The sequence below is a fragment of the Molothrus ater genome, chromosome 14 (genome assembly GCF_012460135.2).
Source record: "Molothrus ater isolate BHLD 08-10-18 breed brown headed cowbird chromosome 14, BPBGC_Mater_1.1, whole genome shotgun sequence".
In the NCBI taxonomy this organism is placed as follows: domain Eukaryota; kingdom Metazoa; phylum Chordata; class Aves; order Passeriformes; family Icteridae; genus Molothrus; species Molothrus ater.
The window spans coordinates 6,154,732-6,166,719 of NC_050491.2; the positions used below are offsets into that span (position 1 = coordinate 6,154,732).

An 11,988-nucleotide genomic window follows, 5' to 3' on the forward strand; every position below is an offset into this window, starting at 1 on the left:
AACATGAGATCAGCAAATACCTAGATTTACAAATTCCCATTGTCTTACTGCATCACCAATCATGTTGTGTCCACAGAAATCAATATTGGCTTCTACTTATACTATATGAATAAACACTTCTTTACTTGCCAGCAGCATCCAGGCTACCTTAATAGATTCTAACGACCAGTAAAACTTATATCCTACCCTCCATCCAACTCACAGAGTTTTTGCTTTGTTTCTTGCTGCCTTTATTTCTTTATTCCATAAGACTTGGTGGATATGTTTATTCCTTCACTTATATACAGAGAAGCAAAGCCAGAAAAACTGATAGGTAAAGATGTGTAAGTAGTGTTTAGCATCCACCTGCAGATACAATGAGAAGAAAGAAAATTATCTCCACATTTTTCCAGACTTTTTCTTCTCCTTGATATTTATTCTCCCAGAAGGACAACAGCATGATGTGCACTAGGCAGGAAGGGTAATGATCTGTGCCAAATTTTATGTGCTTATGCTTCATGCTGTGGTCTGGCTTTTTTTTCCCCTGCCAGCAGACAGATAAAGTGGTGGCTTCAGGACTGTGCAGGAGCCAAGAGCTGCACTGGTATATGGAAGAGCACAGGACTGACAGACCATGTGAAGCAGGTTAAGGCTGGCACCAGGCAAGTATTCAGTTCATACTTGCTCTGCAGCTGTCTGGGACTGCCCCCATGGGAAACAGGTAGGGGATAATTAAGGGCTCTTAAGCCAGCAGACAAGGATATTACAAGGATAAACATTTCCAACTGAAGACAGTTACATACAGAGTTGTAGAGAAAGCCCAGTCTTTTACCTGTGGGGAATGAAACCTATTGGAACAATTTACCGAACACGACAGCAGATTTTCACCATAGGCAATTGCTAAAATATGCCTGGCTATGTTATTGGGTTTCATTTTTTTTCTTTTTCCTATGAAGTATGATCTAGTTTGAACAGGAATTAATTCAAATTTAGCTGATGGCTTGGGTTATGCAAGATTCAAAAGCCACAATGGTTTTATTAAGTCTCATAATCTATGCATCTGTACTGAGTCTTCATGACTCTGCACAAAAAGGAGCATAGAGGGAGCACAGCTAAATATTTGGGACCTCCACAATGCTTACAAATCAGGCATAACCTTGAGTTTCCCCAAGCCCTCATGGGCTGCTGTACCAACCTGCCTCCTGGCCTTTTATCCCTGGAAGCTCCCAGATTGTCACAAACTGGAAATATTCCTCCATTCAACATGTAAAATAAAAAGGCCTTAAAACAGGTGGAGGAAAAAAGCTGTTCTTTTATACTCTGTTTTTAATTGAAGGGATTATAAAACACTTCAGGCATGCTGAGAAATCAGGACTTTGTTCCTAAATAAAAAGCTGAAGCTATTATTTTTTTTTAATCCTTGTTCCTCCTCCTACAACCATGGTTATTATATGCATGCGTTTGCAGTGTAATAGAATCAGTATCATCTCTGTGTCTTATTGCTGTTGCAATCCCCTAACATGCTGTTCCTTCCATCCCACATGAATCTGGTAATTACTGCTGAGGCATGCCATGTGTACGCTCTCCCTTCCCAGGCAGCAGCAGCAGTGCCACAAACACATTTCCCACCTATCAGTAAACACAAGCAAGTGGGACAGTGCATGTTGCCTCATAAGCCAATTCCAGGACATGGTCCTTGTTCACCAGAAAGCTGCACCTCGCTGAAACTCATGGACATAAAACAAATGTACACTCTGAGACAAGGGAAAATTGCACTGGAGTCACTTGTGCCTTCATTTTTGCTGTGTTGGAGCGAGCCCTGTGAGAGCTGGCAGTGCTGTGCTGGGCTGCTCGGGTGAGATGTGATGGAGGGAGGTTACAGGAGCCTCTGTGTGCCTCTGTGTGGGTCAGGTGTGTATGAATATGCTCCCTTCTGAAAACAAAAATAACAAAAAAAAAATCAACCTGGGTCTCCTTTTACCTTCTCTTTTTAGGCTCATGCCCCCAGACTATGTTAGAAAGAGCTGAAAACAGGATTTGCTACAGCCTGTAACTAGTCCAATTTTGCTCCCCAAACACCATATCCTCATGTTTAGAGCAGAAAACAAGTAAAAAATCTCACAGAATAATAATCTGGCTGCTGGTGTATTAGTGTTGTAAAAGAGCAGATCTGCCACACAGATCTTTCCTGATCTTAGAAATTTTCACTCCTGAATTCAGCTGGATCAAGAGAGTCAGAATGGAGCAGCTCTGAGTGCATTTCAGAATCCCAATCTTGTTGAAATTCACAGAGCACCACACCAAAAGCGTGCTCCAGTGTGGGATGCTCCTGCTCTTGTCACAACCTCTCCAAATTTTAGATAGGGAAGCTGCAACTGTTTCAATCCCAAACGCAAACTCCAGCACTATTCCTGTCCAGGAGCACTGCAAAGGCATCTGTGCTGGCTGCTGCAGGATGCTACCTTTTCCAGCCTCAAGAAGAGAGATAAAAATAGACAGTACATTTCTGCTGCTCCTAAAATGTGGGCTCTGATACATAATGGCTAAAGAATACCACGAGATGACAGTACCACTTTTGCCAATTTCAGAACTCTTTTGGCAGCAAACCTTTACATTCTGGAGACTAAGTGCATATAATACCCTATAAGAATCTGGCAATAATGCACCCTGCCCTGCTAACACTTTAAAAATTCCCTGTAGAGTGCCTTTTTGTCCCCTCCCCGCAGTGTGAACCCAAAGTTTTACCTTTAGATAGAGACCAAGAGCAGCCATCCTTTCCCATCACATAGATCTGTGCCCAGGGCATGGAGCTTAAGCAAAGTCACAATAACCCAGATCCAACATCTTGCTCTTTTTAAAGGCAGCCAAACACTACACCACAACATTTCAATGGGGCAGTGGGGCTCATCCAGCCAGTGGGAATGATGGTGTTAGATGTGGTTAAATCTGCCTGCTCAGTACTCAGGGCAGCGTTCCAGAGGGTGCAGGGATTCAGGCTTGGGACTGCCGCTGCCTGGCAGCCCGGTTTGGTGGAAGGTGTTGAACTTGCCTGAACGTGTAGAACACCAATGTGCTGGGTAGAGCTCGGCACGGCAGTTTGGGAAGGGGGCTGGCTACTCCAGCCGGAGCGGGGGATCGATGCTGATGCCAGATCAGGATTCGCAGCACCGCTGCTCGGAGAGCCAGATTGTGCATGTGTGTGATGTGTGATGTGTGATGTGCGCGTCTGTGCGGCGTGTGCGGAGGATGTGTGCGGGCTGTGCGTGTGTCCCTGTGCGGTGTGCGTGTGTGTGCGGTGCGTGCGCGCCTGCCGGCTGGCTTTTGCCAAAGGAGCTGCTTGACTTGCTCTCTATTTTGAGGGCACGGATTCAGGGACTCGGGGCCAAAAATTCTCCGGACCCAGGTAAATCCGCTCGTTACCTTATTCCCCTTCCCGGCTCCGAGTGCTCGCGCTGTCCTGCAGGTGCTGTCAGAGCGCTCCCGCGAAGAGCGGCCGAGCCGGGAGCGGAGCCGGCTGCGAGAGCCACCGAGGGAAGGGGGGGACGGGGACTGGGACAGGGGGGCTGGGAAAAACGTGTCCCCCCCGCCCCCGGCTGACGTCAGCGCGGCTCCGCGCGGGGCACCCGGCAAAAGCGCCGCGCCGCGCCGCGCCCCGCGCACTGCCCGCGCTCCGCGCCGCGCTCCCGCAGCGCCGCCGCTCTCGGCCCCCGCCCGGCCCAACTTCCCGCACAGCCGCGGCCGGGACGGGCCCGGCCGGGACGGGACGGGACGGCGGCGCCCCGCTGGGCTCCTGCTGAGGCGTGAGCGGGCGATGCCGCTCGCCGCCGGGCGCCTGGCTCCCGGGGCGCGGCGGCTCTCGGCGGCGGGCACTGCCCCCACTGCCCCCTCGGGCGCCCCGAGAGCAGGTACGAGCGCGGGGGCGGCACGGAGAGCGCGGGCTGGGGGCGCCGCTGCGGCGGGGAGGGCGTGCTGGCAGTCCGCGTGTTCCCCGGTTTAAGATGCTGTCAGTCCGCGTGTTCCCCGGTTTAAGATGCTGGCAGGCGCCGGGAGCCGGGCAGCCCGGGTGCGCCGTGGCCGTGAGACGGGCAGCGGGGACGGGATCGTGCTGCCGGCGGCCGCCGGGGCGGAGGCGGCGGCCGCGACGGGCGGGGGATCGGGCGGAGAGCCCAGTGCTAGGGACCCGGGTTTGGGGAGCTCCCCGACGGGGCTTCCCCCGCAGCGGCTCCGCAGGCGCTTTCCGAGAGGAAGAGAAGGGAGGAGGAGGGGGGGATTCCAGAGGAGTTTGGAAGTCGCTGCCTTGCAGTTCCCCTTCCCCCCCAGCCTTCCGACCTGCTTTCGCTCTCCCCGTGCAGCCCCTGCTCCCGGCCGTGTTCACTGGGGATTTCTTCTTTCTCTCCTTACCTGTCTCAAAAGGTTTGACTGTAGGTACCAAAGCGGGGATCGACGGCGCATAAAGATGCTGAAGGGTGCTTGGTTGCTCAGTTTGTTAACAGTGGCTGGGATCTCGTGGACAGAGAGTCGCAAACCTGCCAAAGACATTTGCAGCAAGAGCCGCTGCCCTTGCGAGGAGAAGGAGAACGTGCTGAACATTAATTGTGAAAACAAGGGATTTACAACCGTCAGCCTCCTCCTGCCGCCCCCATCCAAGATCTACCAGCTGTTTCTCAATGGGAACGCACTGACCCGCCTGTTCCCCAATGAGTTCGTCAACTATTCCAACGCCGTGACCCTGCACCTGGGCAACAACGACATGCAGGAGATCCGCACGGGGGCCTTCAGCGGCCTCCGCACCCTCAAAAGGCTGCACCTCAACAACAACAAGCTGGAAGTGCTGAAGGAAGACACCTTCCTGGGCTTGGAGAGTCTGGAGTACCTGCAGGCTGATTACAATTACATCAGTGCCATTGAAGCGGGGGCATTCAGCAAGCTGAACAAGCTCAAGGTGCTGATCCTCAATGACAACCTCCTGCTGTCCCTGCCCAGCAATGTCTTCCGCTTTGTGCTCCTCACTCACCTCGACCTGCGGGGGAACCGGCTGAAGATGATGCCTTTTGCCGGTGTGCTGGAGCACATTGGAGGCATCATGGAAATCCAGCTGGAGGAAAACCCTTGGAACTGCACCTGCGACTTGCTGCCACTCAAGGCCTGGCTAGACACCATCACCGTGTTTGTGGGTGAGATAGTCTGTGAAACCCCCTTCAGGCTTCATGGGAAAGATGTGACCCAGCTCACCAGGCAAGACCTCTGCCCTAGAAAAAGCTCCAGCGATTCAAACCAGAGGGAAAAACACCCTGTCCTCTCAGACCCACACATCTCGAGGCTGTCACCCACAGCCAACTCTGCCATCAATCCCACCAGGGCCCCAAAAGCCAGCCGGCCACCCAAAACTAGGAACCGCCCCACCCCCCGTGTCTCTGTGTCAAAAGACAGGCAAATATTTGGACCTATCATGGTTTACCAGACAAAGTCTCCTGTGCCCATCACCTGCCCAGCTGGCTGCATCTGTACGTCCCAGAGCTCAGACAATGGCCTAAACGTTAACTGCCAAGAGAAGAAGATAAGTAACATCTCTGATCTGCACCCCAGGCCAACCAGTCCAAAGAAACTTTACCTTACCAGTAACTATCTGCAAGTCATTTATAGAACCGATCTCACAGAGTACAGCTCTCTGGATTTGCTACATCTAGGAAATAACAGAATTGCAGTGATACAAGAAGGTGCCTTTACAAACCTCACAAGTTTACGCAGACTTTACCTTAATGGCAACTACCTTGAGGTTCTGTACCGATCCATGTTTGAAGGGCTGCACAACCTGCAATATCTCTACCTAGAGTACAATGTCATTAAGGAGATCCTGCCACGCACATTTGATGCTCTGAGTAATCTTCATCTGTTGTTCCTCAATAACAACCTGCTCAGATCCTTGCCTGATAATGTCTTTGGAGGCACTTCCCTCACCAGGCTCAACCTTAGGAACAACCATTTCTCATACCTGCCTGTGAGAGGAGTCTTGGACCAGCTCTCGGCTCTGATTCAGATAGACCTCCAAGAGAACCCTTGGGACTGCACGTGTGACATCCTGGGGCTGAGGAACTGGATAGAGAAAGTCACTGACCAGAACAACCAGCAGTCAAGTCCCCCTGTAGTTATCAATGAAGTAATCTGTGAGTCTCCCACCAAGCACTCTGGAGAGCATCTGAAATTCCTGAGCAAAGAAGCCATCTGCCCAGAGAACCCCAACTTGTCAGATTCTTCTGTCCTCTCCATGAACCAGAACACCGATACCCCCCATGTCGGTGCCTCACCCAGCTCCTACCCAGAATTACACACCGAAGTTCCGCTCTCTGTCCTAATTTTAGGCTTGCTGGTTGTGTTTATCTTGTCTGTTTGTTTTGGGGCAGGTCTGTTTGTCTTTGTCCTTAAGCGCCGGAAGGGGGTGCAGAGCATGCCCAGCAGTGCCAACAATGTAGATATAAGTTCATTTCAGCTCCAGTATGGGTCTTACAACACTGAGACCCACGATAAAACTGAAGGACATGTTTATAACTACATTCCCCCTCCTGTTGGACAGATGTGCCAAAACCCAATCTACATGCAAAAGGAAGGGGATCCAGTTGCCTATTACAGGAATCTCCATGAGTTTAGCTATAGCAGTCTTGACCACAAAAAAGAAGACCCTACCAGTCTTGCATTTACCATCAGTGCAGCTGAATTGCTGGAAAAGCAATCCTCACCAAGGGAACCAGAGCTCCTGTATCAAAATATTGCAGAAAGGGTCAAGGAACTCCCCACCGGAGGATTAGTTCATTATAACTTTTGTACCTTACCCAAAAGGCAGTTTGCCCCTTCATATGAATCCAGACGCCAAAACCAGGACAGGATAAATAAAACTGTTTTATATGGAACTCCCAGGAAATATTTTGCAGAACAGTCTAAACCTGAGCATCCTTTACTCCAAGGAAAGCTACAAACAGAACCAGACTACCTCGAAGTTCTGGAAAAACAAACTGCAATCAGTCAGCTGTGAGGGGGGAGGTGGGAGACAAAAGAAATTTTTTTAAATGAGCTCAGCATCATATTTCTTTGAGTCTGAACTCAGTACTGATGTCATCTGTCGCATTCCCAACATTTCCACTTTTTTAAATCAGAGAAGGAGTGAGAGAGAAAAGGAACCCTTGCAGCATAGCAGGGATGTGGTGTTGCTTTTACAACGTCCCTTTAAGTTATTTCTCTATCTCTCTCCTTTTGACCCTTCTCTAGGAACTGTCATTGCAAATGTATCTTTCTGTAATAGATCTTGCATAATTTTTTTTTTTGATTTTGAAGGAAATGAGGAAGGAGTCTTCGGGGTTTCTGTTTTTTGGGTTTTTTTTTCCTTTTCATTTCAAAATGGAAACTTAATGTATTATGTAGAAGATCTCCAAAGATCTTTTTTTCCTGGACTATGACTTTCTTTTGTAAATAATAATATACAGTACTGCTGTTTCAATTACCAACTATAGCCACTGGGCGTCACTTTTTTGTGTTAAAGTGCCTTTGCACTTTAAGTACATTATTACTTAATTGTTGCTCTTAGCTTTGATAAATTGAACCTATTTTAATGTGTTGTATTTTTGAAATTAAAAAAAAGTTGTAAAATAGATCTATATGTCAGCCGCATTAAATCAGAAGGTTTGATTTATAGGAAAGCTGCCCTTCTTTAAATGACTCTAGTTCTAGGACTTTACAGACTCAAATGTAAATTATTGGGGTGTTTTTTCCCTCTAGGTTTGTTTAGAGTGACTCACAGAAATCAACTGAGAGGATTTAGCAATGGACTAGAGGTTATCAAATGCCTCAGCCGGGAATAACAGCTCATTAATAAAAGATGTTTAACACAATGTCATAGTGAACTGAACAATTAATGTCCTTCTTAATACATTGCATTGCAGCTCTAACACAGTAATGTTCAATGGCTTAAGATTATTTTCATACTTAACAGAACATTACTCATAATATTTTATGCATTGGATTAGGTATTTTTATACATTTTGGGACAGAGTTTATATTTGTAACTTTTTGGACTGAAATTAACATGTCTTCTTCTTGCCAGATACATATTTTTTTCATAAGCAGGGGCACCAGCAGGGGTCATCCCACACTTCATTAAATTTATTAACATACAGGCAAATGAACCAATGCCAAAGGTAAAATTTGAACCCGGGACTCCACAGTCCTCCAACTGAAATCAGTATGTGCATCCCACTAACTTTTGGTAGTCTGATTTGTGTCTATGTCTGTGCTTTTTGCCTCTAAAGCAGAAGTAAGACTGCAATAATTCTAATCTGTTAGAGAAAACTACTTTTAAGTTCACTGTCTTAAATTTTATAAAATGTTTTAAGTTAACTGAATTCCATTCTCGGCACTGGTTTTCTTAAGCCCATCAGTGAACAAATGCAATGAGTCTTCTCCTTTCCCATTAACTCAGGCCTGTTTTGCTTCAAGCTTTATGTTATCACCTTCAATTTGCTTTTCCTTCATGGAGAATATTGAAACCATTTTTATTAACAAGTATACAGTCAAACTTTATTAAACCTTATTAGCTTCTAAATAATTTTTAGATGCAAACATTATTGTGCAATTTAAACAAACAGCCCTTATTTACAACAAAAACAGTTTTGTTTTGTCTGTTCTAAATCCTTATGCAACTGGGATGGTGATCTGCATATAAAGTAGGCCAGGCTTTTCAATTCCTTATTAAAGCAATTGATGGGGTCTGAAAGAAGCACACTGTTTCCTTTTCATAAATAGGTTACTGCACATAATAATCCTTTATTATCATGCAGAGATTGAAGTGGCCTCTGCTGACTGATTTTTAGAGCTTTACTATAGTTAATAATACAGTATCTACAACTTGGAGAAATTGTCAGCAATAGCATTTAAGCTATAAATAACTACAATCAATGTTGTTCTAATCAGGACTTTGCCAAAAGGAAGTTGCTTTATATTTAAGAGCTAAAGAGGCTTTGCATGTGTATTGCCAGATATCTGAGTCACTTAGTAAAATGCCTTCTAATGATTTATGTGACATCTGAGTACATTAATATGCTAACATGTCAATTCTTTATGTTTAGAATCCGTAGCATCTATGGCTGTTCATTAGATCAGGTTTAAAATTGAAGTGCTACAATGAACTACTGAAGAATCAGTCTTCAAAATGGTCTCACATCAAGAGGGAGGTGAAACGGTATCACTTTAGTTGAACTTGGAAAATTTGACTGGAATTACATCCATCTTTGAGCAAGGTACTTGCTTGAAAGCTTCCAGTACTGATTGTCTTATTATGGCTCCTTTCCCTGGGTAATTAAAAGCATTTATTACTGAAACACTGAGAAAAGTATAAGTATTATTTTAAAGTTATTAACTCTTTCCAGGTATGAATTTGGTATTGCCTGCAGAACAAGTACCATGTTACATCTGGCAGCAGCTAGGATATTATTATTAATTATTCTCTAGTGAGCAAGAACCAATTACAAAGGTTTTTTCCCTCAGAAAAAAAAGCTATTTTTTTTCAACAGAAGTGTTTTCAGTGTTATAGTGTTGGCAAACAACAAAGATAGGGAATTGATTCTTTTAGTAACATTACATTGTTTGGGTTTAGTTCTTTAGTCTCAGTACTTTGATGTTTGCTTTGGTGGCACAGCCATACTTTACAGAGCTTGCTGTTGCTTTACATTTCCTCTAGGTTTCCTAGTGGAATTTATTTAATGACTAGATTTTATTTTGCATCACCAGTACCAGCTAAAAAACTATTATTGCTGTAGATCTTTTAGGTTTGTTTTTATACCCTTCAGCTGACATCTTTTGGGCAATTCTTTTCATAGAGCGTCTAGGTGAAAGAGAAGATTTTTTTCAGTTACACTTAAAGAGATTTGTTTAACAGGGAAAGTGTGTCGGCAGCTGCTGTATAGAAGGTCTCCACATTTCTTCAGCTGTGCTGCCCTGGAAGCTGCTGCTTGTTAGGGGAGAGCTGCTTGCCTGAGTCGTGGCTTGATAATGGGTCTGAAAAAAAATTTCTTTCAGAGTTTGAAAAGTTGAACTGTGAAAATTATGTAACTAGGTTAGCAAAGTTGTTTTTATTCCCTCAGGTAAATGGGGTGCAAATAGTTTTCTTTCTTCATAAGTTTTCTGTTGTGAAAGTGAACTTAATGACCTTTACAGAAACAGTAACAGTGCAGACTGAAGCACTGTTCAAACTATGCAGTTATTTCTAGTGAAAATGAGGAGTGCAACCCTTCCAAAGCATGAATCCTTTTTTTTTTTCCTTGAGAGACCTTTCTGGGTAAGTATTAGATAAAGCTTATCAACATATTTCCCTTTTTCTCCCTAGTGGCAGAAAAAATGTCACTTTTTAGAAAAAGTGTTCTTTGTGCCCCCAAGCCTGCTGCAGAGCCACTCTACGTGCCCTCCTGGTGCTCCTCCTTCCTGCAGTCTCTGTCTTCCATCAGATTTCACCTTTTTGGCCTCCAGCATTATCAGTTCCTACCCCACCTCTGTTATCTGCTTCCGAAGCTCTCAGCCTGCCCCAATCTTCCCACTTGCCTCTGTCCTTACAGGCTGTCTATTCCTTCCCTAGCAAGCTCTGCAGGACCTGTTCCAGCTCTGAAGGGAGCAGCTGTCCCTGTTCCACCCTGAGCTCAGTCCTCACCTCCTGCCCTGCCATTGCTGAGTACCCCTGTATCAAATGAGAAACCTGGTCCCAGTAGTTTTCCTGGGAGCTGTGCTGGAGGAAAGTCTGCTTAGCTGTTCCCTCTTCCCCTCATTGAGCAGAGAACAGAAGCCTAAAATCACAGAGGGTTTCAGTTTCCATGCAGGATTCCCCGTGTGCCAGCCTGGGGCAGGTGGCATAACCTGTGTCTATGCAAGCAGCTCTTCTGAGCAAGAGCAAATGGATGAGCTTGCTGAAACCACTGCCATCACATCACTCTGCTGTCATTTTGGTGAGCTGTCTTCAGCATGAGTTAATCTTGCCAAAATTAGCTACTAAAATTTTAAACTCAAACTGGTTGTGTGGCGTCTCTAGAGTAAATAGCAAAGATACCAGGCCATTCAAAGGGGATTTATTCCTGCTCACAATACAAGGCGTGAATTGGGCTACAGATATGCCTGCTTTCTTCCAGGAAGTGTAGAGAGGATGGATAATGAGTGCTGATAACAGCTAATTCCCACACAGAAAATGGTCAGGCTGGGCTGACTGCAGCTTGCACACTCACATAGAACATCCATGCTCTGCTGAGTATCTGCCCGTCTCTACTCCAAGACATTTTTTTCCTGTCCATGAGAGAAGAATTCCCTGTGGAGTTTAAACCCTGCTTTGGTCAAATGCACTGACTTTTTATAACCCCCCTTGTGCTATACAGTAGGGATTAGTTTGGGTTTCTTTCTCTTCCCACCACCACTTGAATTTCTAAAATAAAAGTCGCATTTATTAAAAGTTTGAAGCTGTAATTAGTAATGTCAAAATAAGGATACCAACAAGTTAAATTGCCTAAAAAAAAAAAGTCTTATAGAATACTGAGCTTGTATAGGAATACAATAATTTTAAACTGCTCATGAGTGAAATGAGATACTGGAAATGTTAATGAAACTTCTTAGGCTCTTACAGGCTAATCACTGATACAGTTTGTGATTTTACATATTACTGTTTTTGCAGACAATAAACGTCATTTAACAGAGAAGGAAAAAAACCAAAACTATTTCCCAAAGACCTCCTCCAACAGTAGAACTTCAAAATAACATAAATTAACTTATGCAGATGATGTGACACTTCTTGTGCATTTCCCATCACTTCTTCTAAGCGTTCCAAAGAAGTACAAAAGTTATTCTTTTCTAAGAGGATCATTAAGTCTGTTTGGATTATTGATCTCATAGCTTTTCTGGGCACAAGGCCAATCATTTTGACTAAGGTTTTTAATCCTAGCTAATGAGGGAGGTGGATTAAGGAGAAGGTTTTTGTTGTTGTTCTTTTGT

The 11,988-nt window shown here is 45.3% G+C and overlaps 1 protein-coding gene and 1 long non-coding RNA gene across 5 annotated transcripts in view; one reads left to right on the forward strand and one right to left on the reverse strand.

The window, feature by feature from the left end:
• LOC118698898 (uncharacterized) overlaps positions 1–3,486 on the reverse strand; it is a 27,320-nt gene extending 23,834 nt beyond the window's left edge. For 2 of the 3 annotated variants that reach the window (XR_004981971.1, XR_004981969.1), the window contains exon 1: positions 3,400–3,486. This is a non-coding gene — a long non-coding RNA (uncharacterized LOC118698898). Of the gene's footprint in view, positions 1–2,724; positions 3,350–3,399 lie in introns of those variants that run through there. The other variant, XR_004981970.2, reaches the window with a different exon arrangement.
• SLITRK2 (SLIT and NTRK like family member 2) lies at positions 3,214–7,859 on the forward strand. 2 transcript variants are annotated; one of them, XM_036402456.2, is made up of 2 exons: positions 3,214–3,382; positions 4,393–7,859. In XM_036402456.2, the coding sequence occupies exon 2, from the start codon at positions 4,436–4,438 to the stop codon at positions 7,004–7,006; it is 2,571 nt and encodes an 856-aa protein (XP_036258349.1). In that variant the 5' UTR covers positions 3,214–3,382; positions 4,393–4,435; the 3' UTR covers positions 7,007–7,859. The 2 variants fall into 2 exon arrangements, with proteins under 2 accessions (XP_036258349.1, XP_036258348.1); XM_036402455.2 differs by lacking the exon at positions 3,214–3,382 and adding an exon at positions 3,637–3,884.
• The last annotated feature ends 4,129 nt before the right edge of the window (positions 7,860–11,988 follow it).

Coding starts and splice junctions, on each gene's coding strand:
- SLITRK2 (XM_036402456.2), top strand. CDS start 4,436: ATGCTGAAGGGTGCTTGGTTGCTCAGTTTGTTAACAGTGGCTGGGATC.